Source organism: Trachymyrmex septentrionalis, unplaced genomic scaffold (assembly GCF_001594115.1).
Source record: "Trachymyrmex septentrionalis isolate Tsep2-gDNA-1 unplaced genomic scaffold, Tsep1.0 scaffold40, whole genome shotgun sequence".
Lineage (NCBI taxonomy): Eukaryota > Metazoa > Arthropoda > Insecta > Hymenoptera > Formicidae > Trachymyrmex > Trachymyrmex septentrionalis.
Genome location: NW_017305569.1, coordinates 2,407,553 through 2,419,713, shown reverse-complemented (window position 1 = coordinate 2,419,713; position 12,161 = coordinate 2,407,553). Strand labels below are relative to the sequence as shown.

At 37.4% G+C, this 12,161-nt stretch overlaps 1 protein-coding gene across 1 annotated transcript in view; it reads right to left on the bottom strand.

Moving 5' to 3' along the window:
- Window positions 1–141: 141 nt before the first annotated feature.
- LOC108750963 overlaps window positions 142–12,161 on the bottom strand; it is a 22,840-nt gene continuing 10,820 nt past the window's right edge. The window contains exons 3-4 of the mRNA XM_018490845.1: window positions 2,704–2,805; window positions 142–441 (exon numbers count right to left, since the gene is read on the bottom strand). Of these exons, the coding sequence (XP_018346347.1) occupies window positions 417–441; window positions 2,704–2,805 (127 nt within the window). The 3' untranslated portion in view covers window positions 142–416. The remainder of the gene's footprint in view (window positions 442–2,703; window positions 2,806–12,161) is intronic.

Genomic DNA, 12,161 nt, shown 5'->3' with positions numbered 1-12,161 from the left:
CGAGAAAATAATAAACAGCGAGGGAAAGCTAGAAAGATTCGTGACTTATACATTACGTTTTGGATCATGTTCGATGGCTTTAAATCTCCTCGTATAGTATGAAGATATTTTTCTACAAACATTGTTTTATTAATATATTTCCGTTTATTAAAAAAATCATTAATGGCATGATGACATTCGTTCGGAATGTATAATAATATGCTTTTCGAATGCATAACATTACGCAATTAATTGAGTTTTTCTTCATCTTTTCGTGATGGAAACTGCGCGGTAATCTAGAATTTGATTAATAGTTCGGCGGATATTATTACGAAGAGATTTGCATATTATTCGATTAATTATGTAATCGCCACCATCGGAAAAAAGCTCTTCCAAGGATAATCTTCCAGCTGCGATCTTAAAACATGTGGATCCTTTTAATCTTCATCGCGCGGGGTAAATCTGGAAGCAAATAAAATTAATCGCTGCTGATTTATATCACGAATTTCATATAATTTAATACATCATTCCATCTCAACGGGTAACAAATTCAATCAGACATGTTAACATCATCGTTTGCTTGGCGTGTTTCTAATAATTTAATTTCGCAGATCGCCTATTTCATTTGATTACTTTCGGCGTTATTACCTTACATGAGGTTCGAATAAACCGCCGATAAGCTTAAGGTTTGCGACGCTGCACGCTTCTAAAAAAGGCAACTTTGCATGATCACTGATAAAAATACAACTGTGGACTTCCTTCGAACTCGCTAGATTACAATCGACCGCGGTAGTCGTGACTAGCGGCACTATCATTCGAGCTTCCCGCGGAAGCCAACTAATATCACGACATTTTCAAGCAAGGTCTCACCGATATCGGTGCCGTCAGAATCATCACGTGTATTTGCAACTTTCCAAATTTAAATTGAACAAAACTCTATGAAGCTCACGCGCCATTGTGTTATCACTCTCTTATGTTATACCAGTACTTGCCATCGTATTTAAATAGAACCATGTTACCGTTTCGTGATTATAACTTTGTCGAATTTACATTATAGCTCGTATTAACATACTTCTCTGTGCATTTTGATAAGTTAAACAAGTTAAACAAGTTAAACAAGTGCTAAAAGATGAATGAGTTTAAGTAAGTCAATTAATCAATCATTTTAATTCGTTTCGCTCAACTTTATCCTTGCGTTTCTTTCGTAATTTTAAAAATTATGATTGAGCTTTTAAGCTTAACAAAAATAAAAGTAGCTAAGCGCGAATTGGATCAATAATTTTATTCCTAAGTGCATATATCGTATAATCACGCTCTTTTTTTTTTTACAGCCATCCTTTTTATGATACCGGCACTTCACAATCGTGATATCGATCGCAAATTCTAGTTTGTTGTTCTTTCCTTGCTGCTACAGCTACTTAGAATGAAGCAAAGTGATCGTGACTACTGGCATTATTACTGAAAGGTCCTGTAGAAAGAGCGCTAATATCTCTGGTTCTCAGGCAAGGTCTTCTCCATGTCGGTTCCTTGGAAACAATTACGCCCCGTGGGTTATAATAACGAACCGTTCCTCTAGAATCGTACGTACTTGTGTATACGTGACGTGCGCACAAACGCACATGTACATACACGCGTAGATGAGCTGTGCTTTTATCGCGAGCGTGAGCATCGAGTGCGTACTACAAAGACGGATGGCCTCGTAAATCTATTGGCAGCGCGCATTCCCTCGTTTTCGCATTTTACTTTCTTCTTTTCTAACACGGCGAGGGCTTCTAAAGCCCACTCACCTCGAGATTTATCGCCTAACGCCAAAATGCCGATGGCGAACTAAAGCGCTCTAGAAAGGCATACCATCACTATTCCATTTTCTCAACAGCTATTCGCAACGATAAAAAAATATGTACCTATTCTGTAACAAAGGGATTTATTGCAATCAACAGCAAGATGTGTATACACAAAGTAAATAGGAGGTATACAAATAATAAAAAAAAAAAAACTTTGATTAACAAATGTATAAATATCAAAATCTCAGAGATTAACATAATAAACTAGAAATATTACGAAGATATCCTTGAGGGAAGAACAATGATCGAGAACGATTGTCATTGAAACGATAATGTCACTTTCATTCCGTCAACAATCGCCCAGAGTACTTACTGTATATTATTTGCGTGATATTAACTATGAAGGGATTATTGCAGTATTGCAAAAGTTCTTGACATTATCAAACAAATGTATACGATACATAACGCTCTAATCGTCTTAGCAAGCCTAGAGATAATAAAGCAAAGCAGCTAATTCGTGTAAGACTAAAGGGTTACGCAAGTTTTACGGTATTCAGTGCCTATCCACACCTTTCCAACTTGTACTATAAGCTGGAACTGTCGTGTTATTTACACTCGCGTGTCGTACGGTGCTCAATTGTCTCAATAATTGTGGAGCAATGCAGACCATTTCGGCTACATCGTTTGCGACATCAGTCAACCGTTCATCTTTTTCGTGCAAATTTCAGTGCGGCCAAACGGTGTAATTTGCCTCGTGTCGTTTTTACGCTTTCCTACTTAATGTACTTCGTCATGAACACCCTAACAAACAGATCGTTGCGCGACGATGATGTATTATTGGCGTAATAATGTGGGCCAGCTGTCAAAAGTAACGAACGCGCATCTTCTGCCCCTTCGAGAATGGCGAAATTGATAGAATTGCGTTTCTGTGATGGTATACCTGTCATATGCCATGTGTGGAGCGTGCACGGCATCGCATGTTGGCGACAATTTTCGGAAAACGCCATAAGTAGGAGACCCTTCTCGTAGTTCCTCCTCCACCCTGAAAGATAATTGTGCAAATGTTCATCAGAGCTGCATCTGACGAAGTCATTGTTAGAAAGAGGTGAAAAGTATAGATTAAAAAGATTCAAAACCATGATAGCTTTTCTTAATATAATTTTAAGAAAATATGACAAATGTGTATATATTAATATTGTATAATTGTACATTATTTATTATTAATACTTTATTAATTATGTCTTTCGCGAGTCAGTTCAATATATATCAGTTTAATATCAAACAACACGAAACATTTTAGGAAATTGATCCCGTTCAACAGAACGTTTATTTTACAAATGTTCAAAGTTTTCTTTCGTGCTGATTGTATTATACTTTTAAATAGGAACAACAGTCCTAATCTCAATAAAGAAAAACTCAATTCAGTTGTAAAATAAATTTTGCTAAACATAGATATAGCAATATATTGTCAATGATCTTAGTTTTAATTTATACTGATTCCTTTTTATTTAACACACACACACACACTGTAGAATAAAATCATCTCGGTTCTCTCGCTATTTTGCTTTTCTACGGCTCACTCGTAGGGCCCAGACACATTCTTGTCCATCGCGTTCCGACCCCCATATTTTCACGAACACGCACTCCGTAGAATCTTCACGTCGATGCTGTCGACGGTGGAAAGATAAATCCTCCCTCTCGCTTCTCGGTTCGCTTTCTCAAGCTGACACTCGCGAATTAACAGATCGCACAGTGGCAATTAAACCCCCCAAAAAGGATTCGAGCACTCCACGGCACGACGGTTCCCATGGTTCCTCGATAGTGTCCGCGTGCGGGAAGAGAACGGCGGGCGGTAATAAAAGAACACGAACGAGATGCTCGCGAGGGGGATGAGGCACGAGTATCGTCGACAACCCCAGCGCGGCGTAGTGCACACGAGAAAGATCCCCTGCGTTGCGGCGGGGTCGTGAGAGACCGTTGTAAAAAAAAGAAGTGAAAACTAAGAGAGGAAGAAACGACGGTGGACCTGGCGAAGATGCTACGTCGGTGCGCAGAGGGCAATATTTACGAGAGGGGTTGGGTTCAGCCACGGAACGTAATTGCACCGGCTGGGGTACCCTGATTTATTGGGTTATTACCGATCTCGGCGCAAGAAGAACGCGTGGTGTATGGGCATCTTCGCCCGCGCCCTGGTCCTTCGAGACCTTACAAAATGGCGGGAAAGAATATTGTTGAAACGTATATACGTATTCTACGAACGTCATGACACTGGTCACAATGGCGACATAACAAAATTGATGGAAGCTTATTTAAAAATTTACAGAAGAGACTCCTACAAAGAAATTATGACGTTTCTTCAAAAAGTTGGATATATGTGACCATATAAATTTAATGTTACCAGAGTAAAAATGTCAAGAGATTCATAAATTGCATTTTGATGTACAAATAAAAATCATAGCAAGAGGAAACCTAAAAGTTGGCATGTGCTATTTAGATCTTTATGGTGCAGTTCTTCGAAGTGTTGGGTACACACGATCGTATAAATTTAATTTTACCAAAGGAAAAGTGTCAAAAGATATAATATTTCGATAAATAAAAGTCAATAAAAAGAAACACCGATTGACACTGCGCTGCTTACATCTTTATAACTTGTAATACAGCGACAGTTATTACACTAAGTGATCAAAATTACAGGGCCATTAAATCACAATGTGACATTTATTACTTTCATGTAATACCATATCATTTAACTGCCAATAGTGTTCTTCCTCGATCATGCGCTATGTATTTTTCATGTTTAGTTAATCGGCCTCCAGTTAGCTAAACTGTATAATAACGATGATCGTTGGATTGCAAATAAAATATAGCAATGTGACGATAAGTCGCCATGTCTGTATGCGAATATGAAATGTAACGATGTAAACATAATCGTATTTCTCACATGTAGCCCTAAGTTATTGAAATTTTAAACATCGTTAAATTCATAATGCCAAATTATACTCAACTTGAGTTATTTTTCATAATTTCTGTAGGTCGTCACTGCTCCTATTCTCAATAAGTCTTTAATTTTAATTAACTACAACAATGAGATAAAACAGTTTAACTTAAGAAATGTATTTAATTTAACTTAAAGTTTAGTTTCTTATTTACCAAATGCACATATATTAATATGGACGACGTTTACTAAGCAATTCAACTACAGAAATTGATTGATTTACATTTTGACACACATAGAAGTTAAATATAACAAAATGTTATTTAACCTAAGAAATTAGCTTACTGTTGCTCTTTTAATATCTAACAGTAGATAACTTAGACAGATAATCAATAATCATTAATTTTCTTTTTCTTCATGTTTCATGTGTTGATGTATTGAACAATAATAACGAGTTACAAGCCAAAGGCTTTCTTTGGTATGTCTATTCCATCACCTCTCTCGAAAGGACTGGATCGACGTATAAAAGAATGGAACAAAGTGCAGTGCTACGTCTACCTAACATCAAATCTCGCATTGCAGCGCGTACGCCTTCACTTTTACGCGTGGCAAATAAAACCAAGAGCCAGTCGACATCAAAATTATACGTATAGATGGCATTGATATATAGCCGAGCGGGTTTTGATAGACCCGACGGCCCTCGCGGCCGAGTTATAATCGCGCCGCGCATCGTATCGTTTTCTCGCCGAGCCGGAATCCTCCATTTTGAAACGCGCCATGGTAATGTTAATGCCGGTGTTCGTATACTGCAGAAAGGATCAGCGGGATCATTGGATTTCAACTCCTTCTCAAATCATAATTATTATTTCCTATGAATATATAATATTGCGCGCGCGTTGTGTTCTTTAATTGCATATTTTTTAACATTGAATTTATTCACTTTGCCTTATTCAAGCTCAACTTATATGATGAAACACTTGTTTAGTGTATAAGAATAGATTAATAATTCATTGCATACAATTAACGTGCGAATTTTTGCATTTATTATTTTACTTACTATTTAGCATAAGAATTATGTATTAATATCGACACTAAACCATATTTAATTCTATAACACACGTATCTGCATTCGAATCTCTATCGTGTGATCCACAAAGTATTAAAATACGACGTCATGCTTCGCGTGCCGCAAAACGATAGCCATAAATATATTGTATAATTAATTGAGTGCTAGTTAATTACTTTCCTGGGATCGTAATGAACACAGACTGTCGTCCAATTTGCTAATAGGCGTTCTTATAGGTTTCTGTTTAATCGTTGAAAATATTCTCGTGCATGTTTTGCGTATGCAAGTAAACATGATTTCATCCGATTCATATTGTTAGCTTTATTTCGAGTTGTAATTAGTATTACTGGTTATCCGACTTATAACTAGTTGAACTTAAATAATTATATATTAGAGTTAAAGTCTTAATTTTAGTAAATATATACATCGACTACAGCAGACTGCAATAAGTGCATACATTTATTGACTTAATACTTCGACTATGATATAATACGCTTAAATATACAAGTAAATCTGTTAGAACATTTTCATCCATAATGTAAGGGACGATTTTTTTAAGGCGTCAATTTACGAATTCCAAAACGAAGTTTGGCTTTTTGCCCAGCACGACCGCGAGTCGGGAATGGGTAGAAGTAACCTCGGCCTCAGGATATAAATCTTCCGCCGACAGATGCACCGCCCTCGACGTTCTGCATCGACCAACCAACCGACCAGAATTTCTGAGGGTAACGCCCTGAAAAACCAGACTCGCCTTGGATACCTATTGCATTTGCATGTCATTTCGAAGAAAACTATACCCCGTGAGTAACACTAAGAGTGAACAAGAAATGCAATAAAATTGCCCGACGTATAGCCTTTAGTCATTTTTTCTCAATAAAGCTTATTATTTTACATATGTACGTACGATATACACATTTGATTTAATATCTCTATTCTTTAACGAACGTAATATCGAAATTCATTCTTTATTGCAAAATTGGTAAAATTTTTCATTTACATTTACAACATTTCTATTAACCCTTCGATGCTACACAATACATTCTAAAAAGCAAGAAATATTTTAAAACATTCTAACAATGATGTAGCAACGTTACGCCGCAGCAACGTTAAATTCGCTTTTGATGATTATTTTCACGTGGATATTGTATAAAAGTATTATAAAAATATACATAAAAATAAACATATTGTAACAAATTTTTCTTTAAACCATATTAACGAATTTAATGGTAACAATACAAATATATGTATCTTTATTGATAAAAATGTAAAGCATATAAAGTAAGGAAACTTTTGATATACCGTATGAGAGTGGCAATCCGAAGGGGAATAAAATTCGATAAAAAATTGAAGATGAATCTTGTGTATCCAACCGTGCAGAGGAATGCTGCTGTAAAGAATGCAATAAAGTGCCATGATAATGAATAATTGACAAGCAATTCCGCGATGCGGCGAGTTTTTTTTCTACGAATTTTTAATAGAATTAATAAAATGAACGTGGACACACACACACACACACACACATACACACATAAGAGGAAATTAACCTCAGGAACAACACGTGTCGCGTGATTCGTGAATTCCCCGCTGTTGGTTTCTAGCTTTCGTTGTACATACTTGCATTCGTGACGATTCGCACCGTCGGCGAGTACGTAGCATGCGCTCCTATACGCAACGATAGATCTTGGAACTGTACATACGTGCGCCTTTCGGTTACATGCACACCAACATATGTACGAGTTTTCCTCCCTCGAGGATACACGGATGCTAGCTTGTCACGCGATTCTTCAAGAATCGCCTTGAATCCCGCTATTACTTCGAGAACTTGAGAAATTTTCAAAAAACTACTACTCCAAAAAAAATATTTATACGATTCTTCACGTATTGAGACATTAAGATAAGTGGATTCTTTAATATTTAAGCATATATTAAAAATAATAAAATATTTATATGGATATTGTATGTATAAAATGTAGTAAAAACAGTGCAACAGTCAATTAATTATTTTAAACATATTGAGGTTTACGATAATTTAAATAATATGCAGAGGGCGATTGACAAAATTTAAGGATAGTAGCGAAGACTATGTCTATTTATTAAAGAAATGATATATACAGAAAGTATCGACAAAGATTCTAATATTGTTCCACGAGGATCGGGACATGTTATACGAGCAGAGAATATCTTATCGTTGCGGACGTTCTTTCCGCACTAATAGTGCGGAATCTCGTTCTTTCCTCGCCGCTCTCAGTCCTGCCATTGTATAACGCGGCAGAGATCGATGAATATTCACGAGGAGAACAAGCCCGATCGCTCTTCCTCGCGACGGCTCTGACTTATGTCTACTGTCGGATTTTTCATTATGCCGTCGTACTTGCCTGAGATTTAATACGAACGTGAAGCTTCCTGAGAGCCCATCATAATTCTCTTCCCTCCCCAACATGTACTTTTACCGATATTACTCCATCCATTTTAAGGAGACTTTCATGATGTATTTCATGTAATATATCGATTTTAAAATAAACAACCCAAAAAAATTTTCTAAAAATATCGAATATAACTACGTAAATATTTTTGTACCATATATATTTAAATATTAGAAAATGTAAATATATGTGTATGATAGATTGTGCATCTCTTACAGATTCTTTAAAATTCTTTAAATTAAATTTTAATGAAAAAAAGTTCTTTTAAATTAACTATACTAATAATAAATTATATTATTCACTGGCATCGAAATAAATACGTAAAACATAACATGCGAAATTCTCTATCATGTTACAATCGCGTCAAAGTTTTGTTCTAGCTATTTCGCAAAACGTTGTGAAATTTTCGTGCAGTTCACAGTCATTTGGCGAGGACTCGAGGTCCAGTATCGAGGCCCGGAGGTCGTGCATCACCAGAGTCTGGCAGGATAATAGCTCTCTCTCTTTCGAGGAGTCTTATTGTCGGACCATGCGTCAAGTGATTGATAGGCACCGAACCGTAGAGCGGAGCACCACGATATTCCGAAAGCTGCACGCGCAGCAAGAAAAACGATGGCCGAGAGCTTCGTGATGCGAGGTACGCGTGCGGTACGCCTGCACGCGGAAACTCGCGTGAGAATCTCGCTGTATTCCAGCCGAGTCCGCCCGCAGACTCGGATGCAATCTTCCTGGATCACGGTCATGAACTTCCTACGTGAAGCGATCAAGGCCGCTAGTTTCGCGGCGGGCAGAGAAAAGTCGATAGTTTGATATTTTGTCTGCAAAACGTAAATGCGCTATCTTATTATAAGCTGACACGGGGCATCTTCCATTTCAATACGGTATCGGATAATATTACCAAGACACTTATCGTACTAATAAAATATCAAAAATAATTGAAAATTATCAGACGCACCAGCGTCGTTATACTTTATTTATGTAATTATTTCCGTCGTGGAATCTTTTGATTATTTTAAATGTAAGTGGTCTCGCAAATTTTTAAATTCAATATTCCTCTTATTTTTAGTGCTTTAGAAATCACAAATTAACTTTCAATGCAACAAATCAATACACAGAAAAAACAGTTTTGTTAAAATATCTAAAAATTTAGCTAGGTAAAGAAAATAATTTTATTGACTATCAAAATAATTACGCGTATATAAGACGCTCAAAATAATTACCAGAACATCAAAACTTTTGCAGTATTGTTCATAATGTTTTACATATTATTTTGATAATTAATAAAATTATTTTCAAATTGGTATCTAAATTTTTAGACACTTTAGCAAAAGCATTCTTAAGATTATCATTAACACCAAATTATTAATATTCTTATAAAGATGTTTATTATAGTATAAAAAATTGTTAAATTGCATGTCAATAAGTGATACTATGTACTATTTTGATTCTGCTCATAATTACGTTTCAAAATCGAAAAAGATTTTGGCGTGTGATTTTCAAACCAGATACGTAGGTATATAAAAAAATTCATATAGAAATACTTAAACACTAACTTCCACTTAACCTTTTATGTCCGATTTAATTTCTTTTTGTAATTTTCATTAATCAACATTTTATAATAAATGGGACACATACATATGTTCCACTGGTCACGAAAGGATTAATTAGATTTATTCTTATCAACGTTCAATTTCGTATTGTTTTTAAAATCATTCTTTCCATGTAGACGCAGATTTATTTCTTAATAAAATTCAAAAAGCGGATTATCATATATCAAATATGCATGAATAAAAGTTTAATCTTAAATTCCTTCTTCTCTAACCCTTCGAGTACATCGATCGTCATACGTTCCAATCACAAATGTTTCCTTTTAAATCCAATTCCGGAAACTCTCTCAAAGTGATTTTCCACGACGGAACTAGAGCCGCAATAAGGAGGGTGTGCTGAAGAAGGTAGCAATTTGACCGGCCGGCGGAGTTCGTTGCACTTTCCTGTGTTCAAGGCTCTCTCTTTCTTTTTTTAACCATCGCACCGTTCTGATGACGACGACAATGCACAATGTCAATATTGTGCGCACAGTTGACACGGTGGTAGACGTTTCGCCTACCGGGACGTTCATTATCCCCGAAGAATATTGGTTTCAGAGGTGTATAATGTTGGGGACCGGTGGTCATCTGCCGTGTGATCCACTCTGTTAGGTGGAGTCATGCAGCAGCCGCTCTCTTGCTCTCGCATATCATTATGAAAATTGTGTTCGAAAGGTGTAAGCCGCGAGTTGTAAGCCGTACACATGCGACGGCGGTGGCGGCGGCGGTGGGCACCATGCGTGTTGTACGTAATTCCTGATTGAAGGGATCGTCCGCGGAGAAATAGCAGGCTCGACCATAACCGACACGTGGTTCACGCCCGAACGCGGAACGAACAAAAGCTGGAATCTCTTTAACACTTTAACTCCTAGCCTCGCGTGTAATCGCCGGCGTAAACAGACCGTACGTTTCGCGAAATGAGTAACAGTGCTCATGCCGCCGTTGCGCGTTATGATCTTAGTTGCTCGGGGTTCGGTTAGTCGACTCCCCTTCGTGTGTCGAAGAATCGGTGCGACAAAGGGGAAGTAGAAGGCACAATTCTAAGGTAGGACAAGGCGCGAGTGAATTTTACTTTCTTAGAAAAATGTATATTTTTGAATCGTTTGAGACACGCGGAATTTACAGCAAGAGCTATACATTTACAAAGTGATGTTCGCCCAATTCAGCCGTAATCACGGTGATGCATAGTTCATTTAATTAAAACTGTGCTTTATACACTTGCTCCGCAGTACATTCTAACAATTCCAAATCAAACAATCCTCCATTGTATATCTTCTCGCAAACACTTCCCAAGCGACTGAAGCAACACGGCACAAGCCGTCGGAAGAGCGAGAGCGTACACAGCAAGAATCGCGTGTGGTGTTAAGTATGGAACCGGCGACTTCCGACGGATGGAAACGCTTGGAGAAGTCTCCCTTCGGGTAAAAAATACCTTGATTTCCTCGAATGTACCTCAAGTCTCTTGCCGTACGCAATGCACTCTGATATATGCAGGCGCGGAATCTGTTTTAGATACAAATCCTTCTGGCATGCAAGCACGTATCCGAGCGTGTCTATTATACGGTTCAGCATTAGTTCTGTAGACGTCGGCATACGTATATCGGTCGCTGTGAATGTGTATAAGCGCCTGGACTATGAGCTACGTTCACCGGAAACCATTCTTCCACCGGCCGCCCTCTTGGTACCTTTTCCGGTGCGGAGACTGTAAATCTCTTCTGGCACGCCAACCGTTCCGTAGAACTCGCCCAGAGTTCTCTAAAGTGCGCTATTTTCATGGCCCACCCGGCCCTGCCCTTTCATGATTGAGCGGCTTAGATCACCTCCGCCGATCAACGAAAGCTTACGAAAGATACCGCCAGGCAAGTTACACCCTCCACAGGCACCTAGGAAGTTTCTGTCGGAACATGGTAAGCTATACGGTGGTTAGTTGATCGCATAGCCACCACACTTACGAACGTGTTATTCAGTTTCGTTTTCGCTCAAACGAGTCGACTAACACCAAGTATCCCGCTCATATCGGTCATACTTAATTACGCGTAATACGTGTAAGTGAAAGATTCCTAGACCGCCTTTTAGTTGTTATTATTTATATATGAGAGATGGTTACGTATAAAATGTGTATCAGAGACTTGAAGCGCAAACCATTTATCATAATGTCATATTCAGAAATTATGATAAAATCGCACTTGAGCTTCTTGTTGGATTGAGCAAATAGATCAAAAAATTTATTGTAATTCAAGTCAGATCATAAATATCAGTAAATAATTATTTATCAAATCAATAATTAGTTGAAGTAGGTGATCACTACCATAAAGTCATTTTAGATATTATATTTAAATATCATAAATTTTCCATCTTGATTAACTTCTGATAATTTTACATAGTTAT